Here is a 25,347-nt window from a genome sequence, read left to right as displayed (position 1 = left end):
TCTGACTGTAGTTCTGGTACACAATGGAAGGGTTTGACCTCTGGAGTTTGGCCATATACTTTGAACTGTATTGTCTCTCTATATGTAAACTCATAGCACCCAAACTGTGATTCACGGCATCTTAAGATTTTATCCATGTCCTCTGAGTTAAAGTTTTAACTTTGAAACTGCTGATGATTACCAGAGGGTAATGATTCAGCTAGGCTGGAGCTCAGGCCTTGCTGTTCTTTTCTAATGGCTCTTTGAATGTTTTGGGGGTATTGTATATTTATAACTATTTTTAGGACATGTTACTCTCCTGTTCAATAAAACCATCTGCAATTATTCCCTGTAATTGCCAGGTGAGGACAGAGCTGATAAACTGCAGCTTTTTATTGCTAGGGAAGTCAAGCAAGGAGCAGCAATTTCTAGGCATGTGTCAAGGAAGATGTAAGCAAGTATAATGGTAATGCTGATGATGATTTATTATCGATCTAAGAAAATTAGATAAACGTGTTGCACACCTAATTAACTAACTCTTGTAGACCTCCACCCAGCAAACATTTTGGTACATGCTTAAATGCTTTGATGGATCAGGTTCATAGAACCTATTGCCTTGGTGAATGTGCTGTTATACACCACACTCTGGTCATTTAGGGCTGCATCCTTGTCACTATCTACCATGCCATGACCAACTGGAATGTCTCAACCCCAGCACTGACAGAACTGCAAAGTCACATATTGCTAGAGATAAAGGAGAGAACCTCTGCTAACAGGATGGGAGTCTCCTAAGTGGCAATCCATGCCCCACTCACTAAAACAAGTAGCCAATAGCTAGGGTGGAAGAGCTGCATCTACCAATGGCATCTCTTACATCAAATGTATTGTCTACTGATGTTCGAGGAAGCACCATTCAAGAAGCCTAAACCATATGTGACAGCAAATGAATTTACAGCATCCACCGTACTCCGCCGGCCCTCCTTTTGGAGCTATGGTGGAGAGGGTTCCAATTATCAAGGTCTTCTGCTGCCAACCATAAAGATTTTGAATCCAGGAGAAGAAAAGCAGCAGCTCAGCAGATGGTAGTGGCTGTCAAGGTGTACAAGTGGGCAGGACAGTTTTTCAGGTTGTTAGGCCTTTACAGATGTCTTCAGGATTCAGAAAGAACAAGAGAGCCACTACAGAGCTCCACTTACAGAATCTGTCCTCCGTGGGCTCCAAGTGCTTTCCAGAGATTTAATGAGTTAATCCGCCTCTGAGGCAGGTAGGCTTTAGTGGCCTCCATTTTATAGAGTGGAAACTGAGGCCCAGAGAGCTCAGCTGACTGGACCAAATTCTCATTGCCTGATTGGCGGAGTGGTGATAGAACGCAGGAGTCCTGACTCCCTTAGAGAGGCAATGTGTGTGAGGTAATATCTTTTCATGGAGCTATTTCTGTTGGTGAGAGAGATGTGCTTCCAAGTGTAGTACCCAGAGGTACTGAGACCTCATATTAGGATGAGTGAAGTCTCTGCTCTACAGCCTTGGCTCAAAGCCAGCTGGCCTTTAGCTCATGCAGTAGAACACAGGGCTTTAGCCCCACTGATTGCAGGTTCAATCCCTGCTGTGGGTGACCTCGGTCTGTTGGTGTTACACAAATCACATGAAGTCCTTCTTGGGGTGTGGGAAATGAGTTCCTGGTCACTTATGTGCAGTTCAGGCCCCAACGGGGGGATGTTTAAGTTCAGAGTCTTAACAGAGCAGGGGCTTGCTTACCAGGTCATGGATGATAAATCAGTGAGCAAAAGGACTGAGATGGTGTGGTCTGGGGAGGAGGGAAACAGGTTAGGATTCAGGAGGGCTTGGAGTCTACATGGGACTTCACCACTGACCAGCTGTGTGAAAGGGGGCTATTTGCAGGGATAGTGGTGCATTCCCAAAAGTGGTGGTACTGGTGGCTCCCTGCCCTCTCTGTGGCTTTGACCCTATCTGTTCTCTTCCCCCTAAGCCCTGCCCCTGGTGAAACTGGGCTGGGAAGCTATGACCCTCCACCTGCCAAGGTTGGGGGCGGGCAAGTACACCCTGGGTGTTAAAGCAGCTCCTGGTGCATGTCTCGGCCCCTGCACTTCCACTCAGGCCTGGTGGAGGGTCTGTGGCACCCCATAGCTCCCTGGGTGCCTCTTATCCTGACCTGCCTCTGGCTGTGGGGGCAAACCTTGGAGCTGCATTCAGCTATTGTAAGAGCCACCCAGGGAGCTGCCACCTGCCTTGGGCAGGGAACCCAGGGGTGGTGAACACAGGCCAGGGCTGATCTTTAGTGGAGGGAAGCGGGAAGGTCAGTGACTCCACACAGCTGGCTGGGCTCCTTGGCTGGTCTCCAGCTGCTGGCCTAGCTGTGGGTATGGCCTTGGGGTGAAAGTGGAGCTGGAGTGGAGGGGAGGGGATGGTAGGGCCTGTGGTGAAAAGTGACTGGGCTAAGCCTCTCCTTTTTCAAAAGCAAGAGGGAGGGACCTGTCCCCCTCCCTGTTCTGGAGGCCCAGCTACTTGTCTGTCTGGTCTCTTCATTGTAAGCTCTGGGCCAGGGACTGTCTCTTACTGTGTGTTTGTACAGAATCTGTTGTGGGGCCCTGATCATGGTTTGGGAACCCCCCAGGTACTCCTGTGTGAGTGCTCCATATTCAGTGGCCTCATACTCTCCCCCCGCCCCCTTCTGTTCACAGCTGTTAACAATCGATGACAATTTCTGTGGCCTGGATATGAATGCCCCTCTGGGAGTATCGGAGATGGTGCGGGGGCTCCCCATCTTCACTGAAGATGGGGACAGGATGACGGCCGTGATCGCCTACGTCTACAAGAACCACTCTCTGGCCTTCGTGGGCACCAAGAGCGGCAAGCTGAAAAAGGTAAGCCTGGCCCAGCGTGCCTTTCCCAAGTCAGTGCTGCTAGTTGCTGTGGAGTCTGGTTGTGTTGAGATGAGTGGGGAGCGTCCTATAGGGCTGGTGCACGGTTCCCTGTTTTGTGAAGTGAAGTTGCATTGGTTGCGTAGGGTGAGGTGATGGGGGTGAGGGCAAGATTTCACCTCCTCTTGCACCTTCGCGTGGCCACGGGTATAGCCACCTTCACAGGCTGATAGAGCATAGATCCACAGACAAACTTTTTCAGCTCAGGCTGTCTAATTAAATGGCTGGTCGCAGGTGTGTGCAGGAAGGAAGAACTTGCTGGCATTGTGGGTTACTAAGAAATATGACTCATGCTTTGGTAGCGTTTCTTCACAGTGGTGTGATCGGACAGGCTTTTACCACAAACCTAGCCTGGAAGTTAGTGGTTGCTTTATCTCAGTAAGGTTGAGTGTATGTTTATGCAAAGGGAGATGGGTTTCTATGAAAGAAGAGCTGTGTTTGTAAGGTCATAAGAATGGTGTTTACTGGGTAACCATGGTCAGTGCCACATAAATACTCTCTTTACGATATCTGGGCTTAAGTCTCTCTCAAAGTTAACTAGGCACCCTCCAAATGAACTGTGCATGTCCACAGCTTAACTGTAGCTTTGTATGGTAACAGCAGCTGTAATTTATTATATGGGGCACTAGTGTTTGTCTTCTGAAGCTAAAAGCAAAACTGAAAGACTTTTACCAGTTGTTTTGGCAGGTGTTTTATCCTGAGGCTGTTAAGAGCGTTAAAGGTACCTTACAGTACTAAAAGTGGGCTCTGTGGCCCCCTTTTAGAGCCCTAGATGATGCAGGCACAGACTATTAATCTTTGCCTGGATATGAGAGAGAGAGAGAGAGTGTGTGTGGGGTGTTATTGGTGACCTTGTACAACTTGCTGGGACTGTGTATGGAGGACAGTGAGGGAAGTCACTTGCTCATAGATTCCTTTTGATTGTGTTTTATCTTAGAATACCTTAGATGTACCAGGCAAGTCAAGTCTGGTATTGCCTTCACGTGGAGGTCTGCTGTGGAGGACCAACACACATTCACTGGGAACTGTTTCAGTTCGTAATGAAAGTGGGGGTAGGGCTGTTGAATCATCAATAAGGTTCTTTTCTTGCAGGTGTGTGTTCAGATGGGTGTGAAATGGGCTCAACCAAAACACGCTTAAGTAGTTTATAAACCACTTCAGTAAAAATCATTTCCCCCTCCACCATGTAATTACTTTTCACTTCCCTGTGATGATTGATGTCATCATAAGAACTAGAGGACACCAAATGAAATTAATGGAAAGCAGGTTCAAAACTAATAAAAGAAAGTTTTTCTTCACACAGCGCACAGTCAACCTGTGGAACTCCTTACCAGAGGACGCTGTGAAGGCCAGGCCTCTAACAGAGTTTAAAAAAGAGCTCGATAAATATTTGGAGGTTAGGTCCATAGATGGCTATTAGTAAGGGGTAAGGTATGGTGCCTAGCCTTTTGTTGAAGGCGGGAGATGGATGGCAGGAGACAAATCGCTTGATCATTGTCTTTGGTTCACCTCCTCTGGGGCACCTGGCATTGGCTACTGTCGGCAGACAGGATACTGGGCTAGATGGACCTTTGGTCTGACCCAGTATGGCCCTTCTTATGTTCATAACCTAGCTGATTCTCCAGCCACCTGTATTGTCTGCTAGGAAAATATAGGAGAGGTGGGATCTGAATTACAACTTATTTTTTTTAAACGTACTCACTACTTGCATACCTTCGTGTGTCAGAAGAAGCAAAATAAGGCACAAGCTGTCTCCTTTTCAGATCACTTATAGGGTGTCCGAACGGATCTTACTCTTGGGAGCATAGAAATACAGGGCATATGGGGCCAGGAAGGCTTTTATTTTTATAGCATGTGCTGGAGAACTGGGGAATCCTTTTAGGGTAAAGAATCAGAGGAGGGAATTTGAGCTGCTTCCAGGAACCTTGGAGAGCTGCCTTTTGTTCCGTGTTTGCTAAATGTGAATAATGTTCTGTATACAGTAGCTAAGGGGTAATGGCTATGGGAGCAATGCAGGAGCTTGGGGGCTCGGATCAGCCAAGTATGCGTCCCTTTGAGAAGCAGCTTTCCCCTTGCAGTGTGTGGAGGGGCTTCACTAGCCCAAGAAATGCTTGTCTTCTTTATTTGTTTACGTCCAGCAAATCAGGGGTGCCCATTCCCTGCAGAAATCTCTCTCATTCCATCGTCCCTCTGCTCCTGTGACTCTTTTACTTAAAAGAGTTGGCAGGGAGCAACAGCTCTCAGCTTAGACCACCAGCCTCCCTCCCGCTCTGTATCCCATGCATCCTGGAAAATTAAAGGGCCAGTCTGATGCTCAGACATTGTTCCCTCCATCTTGCAGGTGTGTGGCCTTGCCACTAGGTCACCTCAAGAGTCTGTTTTTCACCTAGGACTAACTGGCATCTGCCAAGCCACGTAGAGCTTTTTGGGGCTTCTCGTCTGGTTTTTGTCTCACCAGCATGAAGGGTTTGTTCAGGAGCAGTGTAAGAGAAGCAGCCCAGAGAGCTGGGTTCAGCTCCTGCATTGATGCTGCAGCTGCTAATACAGCCAAAAATAATTATGTTTGGTTTGGGGTGAGAGAAATAGCTCCTATGGGAAAATCAGTCTGAAATAACTCACATAGGATTAGATGAGCCTGTGGACACCTATAGTTCCAGACCAGAGGTCTCCCAGTGGGTCCTAGCAATGATATTTCACTACTCTCCCTGCCCCGGACAACTAGTGTAATGTTACCTGCAGGGCCATCCCTGGTGGTCCATTTCTGGGTCAGTCTGATTAAGTGAGCAATATTGCACAAGGGCTGAAGTTTATAACACACTTGTTTGCCTTAAAGGTACAGAATCTGTTGATACATGGATACTCAAAGGTTTGTTGCAAGTAATTAGCAGAGCATTTGGGAGAAGCTCTTGTGTCTCTGCAGTTAAGAAGGTACAGGTTGAATCTCTCTAATCCAGCTCTGTCTCTGCCAGCAACATCTGTAATCCGACATGATTTTAGTTAGCTGGATGACCACTTACCATGGGTGTAGCCAAGTTTCCCTTGGTTCCAAAAAGTTTGTTTACAGACACCAGTCCTGGCTCTGAGTGTTCTGTGCTGTTGTTTAGCTGTAATTTACCCCAAATGTCTTCTAAGAGCCCAATCGGCAGTGGCAGTGTGGGTAATGCTGCTAGACAATATTGACCTCCTGTGGTTTGGCAAATTCTCTTGTATGGCACCAGTCAGGTCTGTGAGTGCTGTACCAGAGAGGTTCAGCCTGTACTGGTTTGTGCGTGTGCATGTGAATATATTTTTATGTAAATGATATGCATCATATCTCCAATTCTCAAGAAGCATAGTTTGTGAAAGCCTGCAAACTAGTCAGTCATAAAGCAGTATCGTTGGTTGATATACAAATGTTATAGACGTCAAAGGAATTTTCCAGTGACATGCAATTGAAGTAAAATATTGTGCTTTACAAGAACACATCATTAGAATGAAAACTAGCAGTGTATCAAGAGTCTGGCCATGTAACCAAGACAACAAAGAAGAAAGAAAAGGGGAAACCAAGATCGAGTGGAAAAGGAGTGAGTGAAACAGAATGAAGAGATAAAAAGCACAAAAAGCAAAGTGGTCTAGAGGAAAATTCCCCACAGTGGGATTGCATGTTAGAAATTGAAACTGGAAATGTTAATCAATAGGTTTGGTGAAGGCTGGGGTGAGATGGGTTGAGGAGTGATTCAGTGGATAGCCATACTGGAGACCCACATTCAATTCCCTGCTTTGACACAGACTGCAGGAGTCCCTGTGGAAAACATTTAGCCTCTTTGGGCTCTCAGTTCCTCACCTGTAAAATGGGGATATTTCCCTTGCACAGAGGAGTACTGTGCTGACGAGTAGATTACAGATTGTGAGTTGCTTAGATATATGGTAATGGTGGCTATATAAATTCTTTAAATGGATTATGTCTTTGGAAGAGCTGTATAAAGCCATCTTGACCATCTCTGGTCAGTAAAAACTCTGGGGGGTGAGGTGGGGGTGACCCAGAAGTGTGAGTGTGGGTGTCTATAAACTGTTAGGAAGCTGTGCCCAAGCTGCAGATCAACCACCTTGTCATTCTACTTTTAGGAAAAGGCAGATGGCCATGCAGAGTGGGGGTTCTGGTGTGGGGGTGGGAAGAAGGAGATTTGAGGTTTGGCCACATCAGTTCAACCTTGCGAATTGTGATATCCACCCACCTCTCTCAGCAGTTCTGTGCTGTAACCAGATACCATAGCTGTGTAGGGGGAAGGATAGATTTATTTATTCAATAACATTTTACCATGATAAATGACTCCCGGAGATGGGAAAACAGCAGAGAAGCGAGTGTGGTAGTGGTGGCTGTGTGTGGGTTTGCATAATTGGGGAGCACCATTGCAGAATACTAAAGCACTTGCATGAGAGAGATTTTTTTCTTTTCACCCCTGACTCCATTTGTGTCCAAAGAATCTGTGGGTTTGTCAAGTGGAGATGGGAGTTCTCATTAATTGCAGGTAAATGCAGTGATCCTTTGCTATTTATCCATGTCATTAGGTTTCTGAATATGCAGCTGATGATGAGTTGGTTTTGATGTTCCCTGGAGGACACAGGGTAGCTGACAGCTCCATGCAAATTGTCAAACAGAGAAACAAACTTTTCTCCTTTCTTCTGCTTTTGGGAGTATGATTTGTTTGTTTTTTTTTTAAATGGTGAATGGACTTGACTAAAATATAAAATAACAGTGGGCAAATTCTCCCATGCCTGCTGAGAGATTCTCTTTCCAGCTTCCAATATCACCTGCAGAAAAGGACCTGGAGATTAGAGACAATGAGAAATAGCAAAGGGGTAGACATGTTAGTCCATATCTGCAGAAACAACAAGAAGTCCTGTGGCACCTTATAGACTAACAGATTTATTGGAGCATAAGCTTTCGTGGGCAAAGACCCACTTCATCAGATGCATGTCAGAAGATGAGGAGCTGGACATGAGCCAGCAGTGTCCCCTTGTTGTCAAGAAGGCTAACTACATGTTGGGGTGCATTAGTAAGAGCATTGCCAGTTGATCTAGGAAAGTGATTATTCCCCTTTATATGGCACTTCTGGGGCTATACCTGTAGTATTGTGGCCAATTCCAGGCCCCCCATTAAAGAAAGAATGTGGATGCATTGAGAGAGTCCACTGAAGGGCAACAAAAGTGATTGTGGGCTGGAGCACATGACCTGAGGGATTTAGGTTAATTTTGTTTACAGAAGAGAAGAGTGAGAGGGGATTTGATAGCAGCGTTCAACTACTAGAAACGAGGTTCCAAAGAGGGTGGAGAGAGGCTATTCTCAGTGGTGACAGATGACAAAACAAGGAAAAATGGTCTCAAGTTGCAGTGGGGGAGATCTAGGTTGAATATTAGGAAAAACTTTCACTAGGAGAGTGATGAAGCACTGGAATGGATTACCTAGGGGAGGTAGTGGAATCTCCTTCCCTAGAGGTTTTTAAGTCCTGGCTTGACAAAGCCCTGGCTGGGATGATTTAGTTAGGGTTGGTCCTGCTCTGGGCAGGGGGCTGGACTTGATGACCTCCTGAGGTTTCTTCTAACCCTATGATTCTATGATCTGGAAGTCTGATAAATTTTCAAACTTCTAGTGATGGAGCTGGAAGGATGCATCCCTCTCTGTTATACTTACTGACGTCTCTAAAAGGTCTCTTCATCCTTCAGACATGTACAGCTATATTACAAAAGTTCAGTCACCCTAGAAGGGTTTATGGTTCTCTAGATTAACGTAGTCTAATTAGTATCAGTGGTAGGGTTCATGAGCACAACTGCTTACTGGGAACTGGAGTGCGATCCAGTAACTCAGTCAGCGTAAATCATTTGAAAGCTGCGGATGGTAATAACATTTGGTTGCTGTCATCGTGGGATGTACTTCAGCATGACCTAGGCTACACCTGTACTACCATGGAAGATTGACAGGGTCAATTTTCTGGGGTTCAGTTTTGTGCATCTAGTATTGACACATGAAATCGACCTCTCAGGGGCTGCACTCCAGATGCAAGGAGTAAGGGAGGTCAATGGGAGAAACTCTCCCATCAGCTTCCACAGTAGAGACAGTAAAGTTAGCTGAGCATAGATACGTTGATTCTAGCTATGCAACTGCTGTAGCTAGAATTACATATCTGAGGTTGACTTAATTTGCCTAGTGTAGACATAGCTTTAGCCCTTCCTTCGGTATATTGTCTCTGGATCCTATGTGCCTGGCTGCCTGTCTTAATTCATGTCTTCCCACACTGTCCTCTGGACATAGTGTAACAGCAACAGGAAGGTCACTGATTCCAATTCAAAAGCCCACTTTCTGTTTCCATTGGCTCTCCTGGTCTTCTGCCTTTACACATCCTGTTTTTCTAGGACCCACTGTCTATGGTTTTAACCCTTACAGGCAAGACAATTAGGGTTATGTCTCAAGAGTTAACCACTGTGAAAAGACTTCAGTTAATTGAATGGCTGGAATGTCCAGGAAAGGGTATTACTCTGGCCAGCCAACACAGGGAAAAGGGGCTCTCCCATGGTTAGTGCCCTGTGTATTCTGCCTTTTTATGGTTGCAGTAATTGCTGTGGAATCAGCTCTTTGTCTCATGTACAAATCGAGCTGGCTCTGATCCTTGGTACCAAAGTGGCACATTGCACTTGTTTTGCACATATGCTGAGTGCCCAGTCAGTGCAAGTTGTCACTCCCAGCCAGTGTGTAACACGACATGATCCTTCACATCACTGAGCTGATTAGAACCCTGGGGCTAGGCTCTCAGGCTTGCTCTCAGTGCCCAGTACAGCGGACAAACTCCTTTCCATCCACTGTGAAGTTTACAGCTTCCAGCAAGAAGAAGATTTAAAAGAAGTCATTTCTCTTTGTGGCTGAGAGCAAACCCCCTTTCTATTAAACCACCCAGCTATGAGGGTGCTGTGAGGCTGAGTTTGCTGAGCACCACCCTGACTTGTTTTATCTCTCTTGTTTGTGTTGGATGCTGCATTTTTCTGCTTGAGTCTCTGATTCACAAACAGCTGGGTGTGTCGTTAGAGTGGGGTCTTGGAACCATGCATTGTGACTTGCAAATGACAATGCAATCCCCCCGGATCCAATTTGTACTTCAAAGTCTAGGGCAGGGGTCGGCAACCTGTGGCTCCGAAGCCACATGCGGCTCTTTAAGGAGTCACTTGCAGCTCTGGATGCTGCCTCAGCTGACTCCTCTGTGGCTCTCTACATCCTCCCTCGCCCCCCGACAAGAGCCCCCAGGCCAGGCCTGGCTGCAGAGCTCACCTCAGACAGGCTCCCTACTCCACTGGCAAGTTGCTAATCCCAGGACGCGAGACAAGTCGGGGACTACGCCCACCTGAGCAGCATGCAATAAAATGCTCAGCTGTAGAAGCGCTGTGTGCTGCTGCGTGCGTACGTCCCACCCCAGCACTTGCAGGGAGAAGTGCGTGACAGTAGCAGCAGTGGTGATGGTGAGTCGTGGCATTGGGTTACAGAGGGAGGGGCTGGGGGTAACTGGCTCTGGAGGAGGAGAGGGGGAACTGGGTTAAAGCAGGGGCCTGGGGGTACTTACAGTTTTTTTTTTTAAAGTAATACTTTATTTAAAAACAAAACAAAAAGGCTGAGAAACACTGACGTGGAGGCTGATGCGAACATTCCTCCTTCCTGCTTAAGAGCCTATCCCCAGGCGCAGCATTGTCCTCATTTGCTCTCTAGTCCAGGGGTTGAGCTTTCTAAGTTGAACTTTCTAACTGGTACAAATCATTGTGTGCGCTGCGCTTTAAAGAAGGGGTTACAGAAAGTACAGTTTGATGTAACTTATTAAGGACCGTCTCTTATTGACGTGCATTGCGGCTCTTGAAGTATTGATTTTGTGACCGAGTCTGAAAAAAATGTCTGTTCCCGCTATTTTGCATTGGCAGTGCCTCAACATGCCTTTTTTCACATGACATTTAACGCCAGCCCAACCGAAACAGCAGAATCAAAGGGACTATGGGCAGTGGAAGATGGAGGGGCCAGGTGGTAGGACACTAAGGGCTTTCCCATGGTAAACTGTTGTCTGAACTCAACAGACTTACTGCCAGTGCAGACAAAGTTGTCCCAAGACTAACCTGTAGTGCAGACTCTCCCTGGTAAGGCAGGGCTGGATGCTGCATGCAGCTTGGAGGGCAGCTGGAATGCTTTGTGGTGAAGGCTTTTCTCATGCTGGACAGGGCAGTTGCTCACGCACTGTGGTGGGCTCTTTTGCTGGCTGCCGGGGAGCATTGCACCCTACAGACTGTGTCCAGAAGGGACCTGTGATCTGCAGTTGCTCTTCAGGTTTTCTTGCACAGGTAAGACTCTACGTGCTCCAGTATGTGCTATATTGCAATTACTGTTGGGTATGCAGGTTAGAGGATGGGACAGGCTGCTCCTTTTGGGGTGTGAACCCCCTGCTGTGGGTACTCATATGCTGCTCTTCTACCATTACATTGCAGGATACCACAGTGCAATGGAATCCACTGATGATCCATGGAGTCTGTGTTGCAGTCTTTCTCCTCCCATTTGCTACTCGATGGGATATTAAGTCATCATCTTATTTCTTCATCTGCCCCTCCAGCTTCTCAGTGATGACAAAGTGGGGCTCTTGAGCTGTCACATGCTCTATCTTACACCTCAATGGACAGCCCAGCCAAAATGGTGGGCTCTCATTTTATTAATTTTTCTCCTTGGCTGGCTAGCTCTTTCAGTGCCTCATGCATCTGTCTTTCATTTGATTGCCTCTTGCCTGCTGACCCCTGTTCTGCGGAGTTGGCTTAAGTGCGATTCTCCTAATTAGTTTTGCTTTAATTTGGTCTTTTGAAAGAATTTTATCAAAAGAAGGAACCTCTTCTCTCCCTTCCTTGTTTCATGGGCTAGTTTAACTCCCAGTCTCTGGGTTTATTTTTCTATTTCCCCTCTGTCTCCCGATAGACCATCATTTGCATATTTGATTAAGCTTCTTACGTTATCAGGAAGCTAGTTGGAATAACAGCCAGTCCCTGATAAGGTACTGCACATCAATCTCCCTTTCACCATCAGCTACATTGTTCCTCCCCATCTGCCCCGGGGGGGGGGGGGGGGGGGTGGTGTAGCTGGTTCCTGTGTCACTGCCCCTCCTGCTTTGTGTTTTTCCTCTTTGATCTGGCTGTTGATCTCTGGGCCAGGCTGTAGTTGGATGTGGTTGTCAAAGTGAGGTGACTCCTTCTTAGAGGTGGGAGTGAGCTGATTGCTGGTGTTCAGCTCCACAGTCAAGGAGAAAAAGGACCTGATTCAAGAACTGAATTGGTGCTGGTGAACTGAATTGGAGTCACTTCCTCTGTCCAAGAGAACAAAACTTAGCTGAGAGTAGGATCAAGCTGGGTAAGTGGTCTTTTTTTTTTTGGGTGGGGGAGGCAGTGAAAAGTTCCCTTATCCGAGTCTTCCTCATGAACAGCTCTCCTTTTGGGTGTTGGAGTCATGTCAGAAGAAAGCTTGTTTCCCTAACTCATTCATCCCTCTCTGACTTCTTTGCTGAGTCTCTCAGCAAGGGTGTGGCCCAGCCAGTGTCATTCATGGGGGTGTTTTTCTGATGTGGCCACAGAACAACAGAGCTGATGGAGAGGGAGTTTGGGGGGAAGGGCATTTTTTTCCTTGTTCCTTCACAAAATTTGCAGTGTCATCAAAAAGCCAAAATATTTGGCCCTGCTCTGCTCACCAGCGATTCATCTGTGTTGTGTTCAAGCCATGAACAATTCCCCTTCTCACTGTACCATTCCTCCTTTAAATGAACAGTTTATGCCTCATAGAAACCTTGGGGAAAAGTTGCACAGCAAATCATTTCCCCTCCAAATGCCACAGCCTCTCCCATTTGAACTACAGGAAACTCTCCATTAGCTGTTAACAGTAGAAGGCCTATGACACAGAGCTGAATAGTTCTGGTTGCATTCAACACAGGGTAGCAATGCACTTGCACGTCGCTGAAAGGGACACTATGACACTAGAAACTGCAGGCCTATGTGTCCTTGTTTGGATGCTCTTTGTTAGCATTGGACTGTTGCTTTTTGACTGTCTTTGCCAATGAGCATTGAACAGGTGTTGAGGTCGTTCTTGGTGAAACCTAGTAGGGCATTTCTTCTCTCATATGACATGGAGTCAGCCTCTGGGCTGGAGGTTTGTTGGTTCTAACACAGATTTATTATCGTGGGCAAGAGACTTCCCTTCATGCTGACTCAGTTTCCTCAAGAAAACATGGCAGGTAATTTCTCCCAAGCATATGGGCTGGGGTGAGGCTTAGCCATGGATGTCTGAGGTCTATGGATGGAGGGTTCCATAGGAATGCAAATTATTGCCCCTCTTTTGACCCAAGTGGCTGGGGCTTTGTGGCGTTGTTTTGGCTAGCATGAGAAGATGGCAATCTGAATCACGTATATTCTTGGTGGGGTGTCTTTTGGATTTGAATTTTTGAAATGGGTGAAGTCCTGTTTTCCTGTAGGAACAAATAACAGCAAGCAGAAGTTCCTTTGCTCCAAAATTCCAACGCCTGCCACTTCAGTGAGGTGTGTACCCGAGTACCTTTCTCTCAGGGTAGTGATTCTCATGGCTCTTTTTCTCTGGCTCTCTGCCTCCTACACACATAGCCCAGGCTTCTGCATTTGCCACCTGGGACACCTCTTGGTTCACACAACTTTGGTCTGACTTGTGATGCAACCTACTGCGCTGGGCCTCTTCTCTCTACCACCACCATCTGCAGCTGTTTGTACTGTATAAAGCAGGGGTGGCCAACCTTTTGGCACTGGGGGCCATATAGCAACTTTTTACATGTTCTGGGGGCCGGAACACAAAATAGCATAATCATTCAAAACAGAAAAATGTAGCATAAATTGATACTTTATTACTCTAAGGCAGGGGTCTGCAACCAAAATTGCGAGGAGAGCCATTTTTCTAAATTCAGTTACAAAATCAATACTTCAAGAGCTGTAATGCACGTGAATATGAGACAGGCCTTAATAAATAGCATCAAAACATACTTTTTGTGACCCCTGTTTTAAGAAAAGCACACACAAAGATTTGTACCAGTTAGAAGGTTGTTACCCCCATCTCCAGGCTTTATCCGCCTCATTCCCAAACCACCCCCCCCATCCTCAGGTTTAACCTTTCTCATCCCAAGCCAACCCCCATACCCAGGCTTAACCCCTCTCTGCGCCAAACCACACCCCCATCTCTAGGCTTTACCTACCTCAGCCCTCAGGCCCCAAATCCACTTCTTCCCATTCCCAGGATTAACCTGCCTCAGCTGATGAGCTCCTCCAGCTACATGAGCTGCCACTGCTCCTCCATGGCCTCCACCTCCTACCTGCTGTTCCTCTCACCTGCCACCTCCTCAGCAGGGCTATGTACCTCCATCGGGGCAGACTCGGCCGCTCCTTGCCCTCTCTCTTGAACGCTCCCCCGACCTGCAGTGTGGGTGGCTCCCTGCCTTGCTGCGCAGAAATAATGGAAGTAAATTTAATTGGTTGAATGGCCAGATCCCTCCCGCTGCCCTGCTGGCTGTTAAACCAATTACATTTAGTTCCATTATTTCAGCTGTGGGAGGGCAGGGAGCCACAAGCCTGACTATACTTGGTGCCCCACACTCACTTTGGCCAATGTGGGTAAAATGGTGCCGCTGCCATGGGGCTTTACAGGAGAGATAAAAATGCTCGGCAGGTGGGATTCTGGCCCACGAGCCATGTGTTGGCCACCCCTGGTATAAAGGGTCTTCACTGCTCCTTATGCTGAGCCTAAAAGAGCAAATGGGATACACCCGTTGGCTTTAATGAGGCCCAGGATTGTCTTTGGAATGAAGACCCTTTTGCTGTCAGTCATTAGCACTATTCAGCATAACCTGTCTGATATGCTGTGAGATGACAAGTGGTAAAATGTTGGTATATTTTGTGGGCCGTAAAATTCCTTCCAGACCATTTACCATCCCACAACCTGCGCATGCCAGTGCTGGGCCCACCCCTTATTATAGCGAGGATCCTGGAAACATGGGGACCTGAAGTTGGTCTTGCTGCTGTCTCTGCAAACAGCATATGGAAGACTCAGTCTAGTCAGGTCCCTGGACTTAAGAATTATCCGTTTTTGCCTCATGCTTAGGGCATCCAGGAGATGATAGGAGGTGTTTTCTTAGCTGGAATCTTCTCTAATGCACAGTACAAAGAGGTTGTGTGCTATTTACATCATAGCCAGGGTTCCTTCTAATTTTTTCATCCATGGGTGGAAAAAAATTTGTTATATGCACCAAGTCCTATGTTGGTGTGCACCGCCAATTGAAACACCTGGGCCGTGTCTACACTTACAAAAAACCTCAAAGTAACCATGCAAATGGCCAAATTGAAGAATACTTATGAGACACTGAAATGAATATTCAGTGCCTCATCAGTATGCCACTGGCCACAGCACTTCACTCGCTGGTGGCTCGTCTACACAGGGGTCCTTTCTGAAAGGACCCTGCTGACATCGAGAAAAGAATAAGGGGATTTGGACATTGGCAGGGTACTTTCAAAAAGACCCCCCGTGTAGACGAGCTGTGGGCGAGTGAACCATGGCACTGTCGAAGTGCCATGGCTGGCGGCATGCTAATGAGGCACTGAATATTCATTTCAGCGCCTCATTAGTATTCTCCGATTTGGCCATTAGCATGGCCATTTCCAAGTTTTGTGTAAGTGTAGACATAGCCATACTGCTGAAGGTGGGTGCTCTGCTAATCAGCTAGGTATCGCCTGAATCTCTCCTGGGTGGCCACCAAGCGCCCAGCTTACAGGGAACTCTGGTCACAGCCTGCTTTGCATTGCATGGAAGGTGTGAAGATACAGAGGCACGTGAGTGTGATATTCCATTGGAGGGAGACACATCCAAAACCGTGCTGGTGAATTAGTCAAACCATTCAGTAAGGCCATGTCTACGCTGCCAAGTTCTTTTGGAAAAGCAGGCCCTTTTTTGAAAGAACATGTGGAGCATCCACGCACAGAATACCCTCTTTTGATCCAAAATCGAAAGAGCACAGCTCTTCTCCTGGAAGCCATCTTCTGCTCCCAGATCAGGAAAAGCGCCTCCTTTCAAAAGCTTCTTTTGAAAAAAAGCATGTGTAGACGCTCCACAGGCCCTTTTTTTGAAACAACAAGTCCTCATGGTACTGGATTTTTCAACCCCTGGCCCGTTCTTTTGAAAGAACGAGGGCTTTGTGGATGCTCTCTGTCGAAAGAGCAGATCGATCTTTCAATCAGCTTTTTTCACGTGGATGCACTCTTCCAAAAGAAGGCTTTTCGGAAGAGATCTTTCTGAAGAACTTCTTTCAAAAGATCACAGTGGTGTAGATGTAGCCTAAATGTTTGAGGCTATGTTGACATCGTAGCATTATTTCAAAATAAACTATTCTGGAAGAGATTTTCTGGAATAGCTTATTTTGAAATAATGCTGCTGCACACAAAAAGGCATTTCAGCTATTTTGAAATAGAACGTCTACACACAATAGAGCCTATTTCAAAATAGAGCCATTGGATGCGCTGTGGCTTATTTCGAAATAGGCTCTATTCCCTGTCCCTGCAACCCCTATTTCAAAATAGCTATTCTGAAATAGGTCAAAATAGGCACTATTCCTTATGGAATGAGTTTTACTTATTTCAAAATAAGCCAACTGCTCTTTTGAAATTATTTTGAAGTAGCAGTTATGTTGTCTAGACACTAGCAAAGTTATTTGATATAACTTTGCTGTGTAAATGTACCCTGTAAGAGCTAGATATAAGTACATGGAGATACACATCTCATAGAGCTGGAAGGGACCTTGGGAGGTCATCTGGTCTAGTCCCCTGCCCTCTTGGCAGGACCAAGCACCATCTCTTTTTTAATTGAGATCTGTTTTGCCCCAGACCCCTAAGTGGCCCCTTCAAGGATGGAGCACACAACCCCAGGTTTTAGGGGAGGCTCACATTCAAGCCACTGAGCTACCCCTCCCTCTTACATGTGTGTAAGGAAACAAAGCTGGTATCATTGGACATGTTACCTGGGCCTGAAGGGAGACAGCAGCTTGTCTAAGGGGATCTGAGACTCTTGAAAGGGAGTTTCTCTCTGCTGACACCCAAAGCATTGGAACCACAGGTTTGATTTATAAGGTAACTTTTAAAAGGTGAAAAGGAACATCTCATGTTAGAACAAGTGTCTTCAGCAGGAGTCTTCACCTTGGCCTGACCTAGCCCTGCCTACCCACAATTTTCTGGTGCTGTGTGTAATTTGAAGTCAGCACAATTCAATGATTGCTTACCCATTTTAGGGCTGCTTCTGTCACTTACTGCATGTCTAACCTGAGGACAGGTGGCCTGCAGCTTGCAAACTCTGCTGCTGAGCACAGGTTTTAGTCTCACATGGTTTGTGCAAATCCTCATATAGACCATTAACATCCTCTATTGAAAGGGACGCTGTCACATATGTTTAGGCAAAAAAAACCCCCAATAATATTGTTTCCAGCTTGGCACTGGTTGTGAAACCCACGTGGCAGGCAGAGATAAAACATCTTTTGTTCTTCGCCAATCTGATCTCTTTCCTTTGGCATTCTCCTCCCCCGGCCCAGCCTCTGCCCCTCCGTGGGTTTTGATTATAATGAGAATGGATGCAGGAGGTTTATTTTGTGTTGTTTTAACAGTCTCTTCAGCTTGTGACACCGCATCTTTTTGAACTGGCTTCATGTTGGGTGCACGCTGCAGGATTTAGCGTAGTTGTTTGGAACCGCTGAGGGGGAGCATACAATATTTTTTTATGTAATGAACCCCACAAAAATGGGCTTCTGTGAAAACTTTTAGGAGTGATAACTTTGTGTGGGGAGGTGTTCGGGATCCAGAGAGTCTGCCATAGGGGTCTTACATTTTGTTTTTAAAAGCAGGAATAAAGTTAGGTTTAAGGACTTAAACTCCCTTTAAATCAAACCATAAGCAACCACAGCAGCTCTCTGTTGCTTGCTGAAATTCTCTACCCTACTATTCCCTGCTGGGGGTGCAGAGGTAAATTTTCAAGGGTGGAGTTGATTATTAATCAATGCGCTGCCCTCAGTGTACTCCTGCTGGGGTACTGTGCCCTGTTGTGGCACAAGATTGTTGCACTAACTGACACTTTAAGGATTATTAATCACCTTCCTCCTGTGTATTAGGAGCCTGAGTCACGAACAGGCTCCCACTGTGCAAGGAACTGTACAAACACAGAAGATCATTTTCCCCCCAAAGCATTTATAGTATAAATATTCCTGTAGACCTCACCACACCCAGAATCTCTCTCTTCTGGGTGATCATTAATAAAGGACATACTTGGGTTGCCACTAAATATGTCTGTGTGTAAAAGCAGCACCAGGTGTGTTAGCTGAGCCAGCTGATATTGTGGAGAGACCTGATTTCTGAAGTGAAGCAAGGTTAAGCAGGTGTGGTATTTGAATGAGAGACCTTGAAGAGAAATGTAGGTGCTACAGGAAAAGATGCTGGTTTGGCAGCTAGTGCTCTGCCCTCTGAATTGGAGCTGAGCTTGTGCTCTGTTAGAGGTGCTAAGAAACAGTATGTGACCACAGATGCTATTGCTCTGATACAAAATGGAGGCTAGATACCACTGCGGGTCAGCATTGATGGCGTGTGTTATGGTAATTATGACAATCAGATGTGAGATCCTCACCCCCCACATAGAACAGGGGCTCTGAACCCCAAAGAGTAACAAACTGAACCAACTTGTTATATCCAACTTTGGCATGTGTAAATATATGTCTAGTCAGGTCTTTTGTGAAAGCTTGTATTGTTCTGATGGTCATTATAAGTTGTGGACACAGGCTGTGGTTACAGTGCTGTGTATTTATGTGTATAGAATAGCATGCACATGAGCAGTACATGTTGAACCTCTCTAGTCCAGCACTCTCTGGTTCAACAACATCTGTAATCCGGCATGATTTTAGTTAGCCTGATGCCTATTTGTCTTGGGTGTGGCTAGGTTTCCCGTGGTCTCATAAAGTTTGTTTACAGCCACCAGTGCTCTCCGCGTTCTGTGCTGTTATTTAGCTGTAATTTACTCCTAAACGTCTGCTAAGAGCTGAGTAAGCAGTGGAAGTGTTGGTAATGCTGCTAGACAATATTGGCCTCCCGGAGTTCAGCATTTTCTCTGATTCGTCACCAGTCAGGTCCCAAGGATGCCAGACAGGAGAAGTTCAACCTGTATAATCATTTCAGATATACCTCACAACAGGGAGGGTCTCCTCCCAAGGCAGTTTCTTATATGAAACTAAATTTAAGTACCCATTCCTTGTCCAGCCAGGAAGAGAAATTGTGGATCATCGCATTAATGGGAAAACACAGAAATAACTTGTAAATGAAAGGAAATCCAAGTCTTGGAAAGCTGAGACTATGTACCTGCTACAGCTTAAGTTTGTAGAAGTTATCTCAAGCCAGGGTGTGAATAAGCTACCCCCACTGGGTAACGTAAGTTACAGAACCTAAGTGCCCATGTAGACAGTGCTGTGTTGGTGGGAGAGCTTCTACCGCTGGCATAGCTACCTCTACTTTCAGAGGTTGAGGGCTGGAGTAATTAAATTGACAGAACAGCTCTCCCCCATTGGCTCAGAGCATGCGCACTAGCAGCTCTGCAATTGCTCCAGGCTTTCCGGTGTAGCTATAGCCTAAGATTGGAGGGAATTTCCCTACCGTGAATCACTGAAGTCTGACAGAGGGGACCCTTCCACACGCCCCCCTCAAAAGCGAGGTTGTTTCTGAAGAACACAGAAATGGAAGGGTAGCATCTAAGCCTAGTGCTTTTCATTAAATCCTAGATCTGCCCCCATGACAGAAGGTGCACTAGGAAGCTGTCCAGAGGCAATAAGTAACTTGAATTAGAAAGGGGAATTGAGCTAATAGAGATGTGTGAAGGCTCAGGGTGCATCCTTATGTTTATTTTCTAGCTTATCTGCGTTTGCTTTTTCTTACTGTTTCATCTTTGAGCCTGACTTTCCCGTTAAAAAACTTGGTTTATTTTTACCTGATGCAGGTCTCTGTTGTGCAAATTGTGTGAAATGTGCAAGCCAAAAAGAGCTGATAACTGCTCCTCCGGGGGTTATAAACCAGAGGGGGAAAGGCCAAGAGTCTAGTAGTTTTGAACAGTGGGGCTGATGACCATCATGGGCCCTGGGATGAGGTGGGAGGGGAGGTTCTGGCTGTGTGTCCTGGAAGGGGCAGGGCTAAGGGCAGAAGGGGCAGGGCCTAGGGCAGACAGCCCTTAGCGCCACTGGGACTGCAGCACTGAGCTCTCCTCCTTCCTCACAGCTGAGAAGGTAGCAGTGGTCGCGTCTGGAACTCCAGGGGCCTTTGAAATGCCAGTCCCCAGGCCAACTGCCTCCTTCCTCCCCCTCCATCCTGTACCCTTTCATCGGTGGGCCTGGTTAAGAGCTCCAGGTAGCTAGATTTGAGCAGACACTGAACTGGAAGGGTTGTGGATGTTGCCCTGCGTGGAAGAACTAGGCTGGTGGCAGCCAGGGTGAGACCATCATGATTTTAGGCTGGCTTCTGGTGTCAGGGCTCTGAGACATAACAGCATAGCTTTAAGGTGCCCAAGGTTACAAGCAGGCCATGACAGAGCCTCTTCCTGGCATGCGTGATCCCCAAAAGATCAGAGGAGTGTCTTATGGCCTCAATCCTGAGCTGGAGCCCTATTGTGCTAAATGCTGTTGTAACTGCCCTCAGGCAAATTCAAACTTGGGACTCCTGGAGGTTCATGCAGGCGCTTCTATAGTTTGAGCTAAAAACCAGCTGAATTTCAGCTTAGGTGGTAGAGCATGCTCATCCTTTCTCTATGAAGTGGTCTAGGTGCCGCTGCATGGGACAGTGAAGCACATATAGGTGTGTGGGTTACACTGAAACCACAACTGATCATAAAACAGATATTTTCTCTAAAGAAATTACAATCCTGGCTACCCTCCCTTGGGTTTTGTCCACACATGGAGTTTTTCCAGCACAGCTGTTCTGTTTATATTCACACTTTCATGCATAGACTAGCTTTAAAACTGTTGCATCGCTGTAATGAGCCCTGGCCACTTGTATATAGAATTATTCTCTTCAGAGGATGGAGTTGTGTTTCACGAAGGATTCTGAGGTTGTGACATCTGGCTTCATACTGAAACCTGAACTTTTCAAATTTCTCTGTTAAGAAAAATTGTCTCTCTTTTTTAGGTCATTTGAAACATGTCATTTTAACTTTGACTTTATTTTGTATTATAATATTCCAGTAGCAGAAAGCTACTGCTGCTTCATGGGTGTAATTAATAAAGTCATGTGCATAAATAAAAAGCCAAAAATGTCTGAAAACTTAAAAATTGGGTGATAAATCACGATTCCCACTGATAATTGAACTTGCTGATATTCAAAACAAAAAGAGCTTTGTCATTCTCTTAGCTGTTTCCTTTGCTTCACAGTGACTCAACAGGTATTCTAGGTTCCAACGTGATGTCTGAAGTTATTGTTGTGTATGCTGGTTGCTTTATTCTATGTGAACAGAGGATGTGCTGGGAGATTGGTGTGGGTTTTGAATGAGAGGTGTGTGATGGTGTGTTCGGGGTACAGCTTGTGGTGTGTGCATGATTTTGCAGAACTGTGGCAGCTGGGCCAATAAATCTATCATCTGTCTTATACAAATTAGCGGCTGAGTAATAGTGGTCAAGATACCTGCGATACAACAATGGTCTAGTTCTGCCTACATACATGCTCACGCTTGCTGTTGCATGTGTATGATTTGTGCAGTCGTGTATAAAAAATTAACAATGTCTGAGAAGGTAAACATTGGAACTCTGTTTTCCTTCTGAAACAAAATTCTGGCAAAAGCGACACAATTTGATGAAGCTCTTCAATTTTGAATCATAGAACACTAGGACTGGAAGGGACCTCGAGAGGCCATCGAGTCCAGCCCCCTGCCCCAACGGCAGGACCAAGTACTATCTAAACCATCCCTGATAGACATCTATCTAACCTGTTCTTAAATATCTCCAGCGATGGAGATTCCACAGCTTCCCTTGGCAATTTATTCCACTGTTTGATCGTCCTGACAGATAGGAACTTTTTCCTAATGTCCAACCTAAACCTCCCTTACTGCAGTTTAAGCCCATTGCCTCTTGTTCTATCCTCAGAGGCCAAGAAGAACAAGTTTTTTTCTTCCTCTTTATGACTCCTTTTAGATACCTGAAAACCGCTATCATGTCTCCCCTCAATGTTCTCTTTTCCAAGCTAAAAAAGCCCAATTCTTTCAGCCTTTCTTCATAGGTCACAGTCTCTAGACTTTTAATCATTCTTGTCGCTCTTTTCTGGACCCTCTCTATTTTCTCCACAAGGACCTGCAAGGAGGACCTGCAAATTCCAGCAGAACATGGATCCATCAAAATTTCTCTGCCTAGTGTTGAAGCAGAGGCCGCCATTTTATATTACTGCCATTTTGTGTGAAGGTCAAAGCATGTAGTTTATTAGTGTTAAGGTGGAGAACAACTCTATCTATGGTAGCCCGTTGGCTTGCCCTATCAAGTACATGCAACTGTGCAGAGTACACATGCAGAGCCAGCTGATTGGTTGTTTTGTATCTCTTGCGCACAAACTATATAAGCAGTGATACATTATGTTGGTGGGCAGAACTCACTGCATGGCCTGGCAGAAGCCACTGTTAGGCCTGTCTGTCTGTGGGTGTGACTTCTCTTTCTTTGCAACATTGCTGGGAAATAAAACTTGTTTACTTTCTTCAGTAGTCTCCTAAAATCATTGAAGCATCAGTTTTGCTTCAACACTAGTTCTAATACAAATGTCATTGTCCGTGTCAAATATCAGCCCTGGACCATAACATCAGACAGATACCAGTTGGCTTCAAGCTATTAGTAGTATGCTGTTACAATAGCTAGAACCAGCCCAAAGGGTAAGACTTAATTGCATACATTTAATCAACGTATTAATATTGATACTATGGGCTGTGAATTAACATCTGTGTTCCCCTCCAGAGATGGTAACTGCATTTCTCTGATGGGTGATCTCCATATAAATATACAGTCAAGCATCAGACAACCTTAATGACATTGCTTCTGGTTCCACCTATTGTATAGATAGAGGGTAAAAATTTCAAAAGCAGCTTAAATTTCATGGTTCCTAAGGTCTGGATCCTCAAAAGTACTTAAGTGCCTAACTCTTATTGAGACTTTAGCACCTGAATACTTTTGAGGACCTGTGCCTATGTCTCTTTTAGCTCCTAAGGGACTTAAGCACTTGAAAATTGTACTCGCTGTTTGTATTGTAGATCAGTTAGTTATATTTGCAAAGGATCCCAAAGCACTTTGGTGCCTAAGACATGCTATAAATACAAGAGCTATGGTAACCCTTCTGGCATCAAAGTCTCCTGTTGCTGTGGTCTGTGTACGTGTTCTGGAATTAATCTGCCTGTGGACTTCCCGTAACTTTGTCTGAACTGATGGCTGACAATAAATTGTAGCACTGAGAGGGAAAGTTATCACTGATGCTGGCAGAAATCTCACCATAGTCACTTTTTTTTCCGAATCCTTCTGATAAAAGCTAATTAAACACAGTGACCTGGTAATGCACAAATCTCCCTGTTTGCGCCTCATTCGTGATACACATAATTAAGACAGGATTATCAGGGATGAGTTATCACCAGCAGTATCAGACTGAGTGGCTGTGTCTTCATGCACTGCAGATGCTTTGGTCATTTCCCCACTCTTTGCACGTTTCTGTCAGTTTTTTTTCTTTTGGGCTTCGTGTGTGATTGATTTATCTCCTTAGGGTGTGGGGGAATGTATTGATGACAGAACTAACCTGTACCAGCAGTACAGGTTATGCATGCTAAAGCAATTCCTCTGCCCCTCAGACCATAGAACTGTGCTGTCCGTGTTAGAATCTCCATCTTCCGTGGAACGTGCTGTGGTAAATGGCTGAGAACTTAAATGGCAACAAACCACAATTCCCAGTGTTGACCGAACCTGGTGATATATTCTAAATAAAAAGAGCTCCGTCATTCTTGTAGCTGTTGGTTTCCATTGCGTCACACTAACTCAATAGACCTTCTAGACATCAAAGTGATGTTTATGGTCAGGCCGGCTGATGTTGGGGGGCAAAGGGTGCAGTTACCCCAGGGCTCAGCAATTCAAAGGAACCTGGGGCTCCCTGGGCCCTTTTAATCACTGCCGGAACACTGCACTGCATGCTGCATGTGGCTCTTACAGCTGCTGAGGATGCACTGTGCTCTAGTCAGCACCCTTGGCTGGCTGACCCAGCCCTGCCCCTTCCATCTGAGGCTCCACCCCTTCTGGAAGTGTAGGCATGCCCGCTCACTTTGCCCAGGGGCCCGTGCAGGCAATCAGCTCCCCTGCTTGAGATTATTGTGTAATCTGGTTATGGGATTGTATGGGTGGTTGTCTCTCTCTACACATATGACAAATGAAGCACTGAAGAATCTTGCAGAACTGCTGCATTCATTCGCCTGGCTCAACTTCTGCAGGGCATTTTAGAAGGCATGGATGTATCAGACTAGGTTTCACCTGGGAGCCCCTTTTGCACAATAAATATACATAATAAAAAAACCCGTTGTAACCATTTATTTATTATGAAAGTATTGGTTGGTGAGCAGCTTTTTCTGTGGAGAAAAATACGCTATGCTGGTATATATCATCATTGGTTTAATAGCATACAGACTAGGGGCATTGTCCAGCTTTTAACTATCATTGTAAAAAAAAAAAAAAGAAAATCAATGCCCTTCCCCCCAACTGACACAGTTATAAACGAAAAAACAGTGTTTATAGACCAAACACAAGTTATATTACTATAGTGCCCAAATCAGGATGTGGGATGATATTCGAATACCAAGTGCAAATTATCCTTGTTCAAAAGCATTCATGGTGTAACTTAAGTTTGTGGATACAATATGTTATGTAGCCCTGCAAAACTGCCATGAAAATATACTGGCACGGGCAGAAAAGTGTTTTCACTTGGCCTATTGTCTGCTGGGGCTGCTAATGTAGACAAGCCAATGGAAGTTTTCTTGTCCTTGAAAAACAAATTACAGCCCTTAAAATTCACAAATGTGTGGAATTCTGAGATGCTATGAAATAGCAGCATTGGGCCACTGTATGCAAAAATGGAAAGTTAAAATTTCAGGTGAATCATGAAGTGAGAATCATACAGATTTTATTGAAAATGTCCTGTTACTTGGTGTTTTCCTTAAGTCCCTGGCTCCTGGAGCTATAGCAGTATTTGAAAACCTCAGATTTCACTTCAAAGGGGAGAAATAAAATTTCTAGGCCTCCTGGTTGTGGATGAAAGCTTGAAAGCATGAACCTTAATGGTTCCAAAAATGGAAGGGAACCCAAATATTACTTTTTTA

The 25,347-nt window shown here is 45.6% G+C and overlaps 1 protein-coding gene across 2 annotated transcripts in view; it reads left to right on the top strand.

Annotated features, from left to right (window-relative positions):
* PLXNA4 (plexin A4) overlaps positions 1 to 25,347 on the top strand; it is a 685,503-nt gene that overhangs the window by 70,356 nt on the left and 589,800 nt on the right. For both annotated transcript variants that reach the window (XM_074975729.1, XM_074975721.1), the window contains one exon: positions 2,679 to 2,861. In XM_074975729.1, coding sequence (XP_074831830.1) covers positions 2,679 to 2,861 — 183 coding nt within the window. The remainder of the gene's footprint in view (positions 1 to 2,678; positions 2,862 to 25,347) is intronic.

The sequence above is a fragment of the Carettochelys insculpta genome, chromosome 1 (assembly GCF_033958435.1).
Source record: "Carettochelys insculpta isolate YL-2023 chromosome 1, ASM3395843v1, whole genome shotgun sequence".
NCBI lineage: Eukaryota > Metazoa > Chordata > Testudines > Carettochelyidae > Carettochelys > Carettochelys insculpta.
The sequence above is the reverse complement of the archived record's forward strand: the minus strand, read 5'-3'. Positions and strand labels throughout refer to the sequence as shown.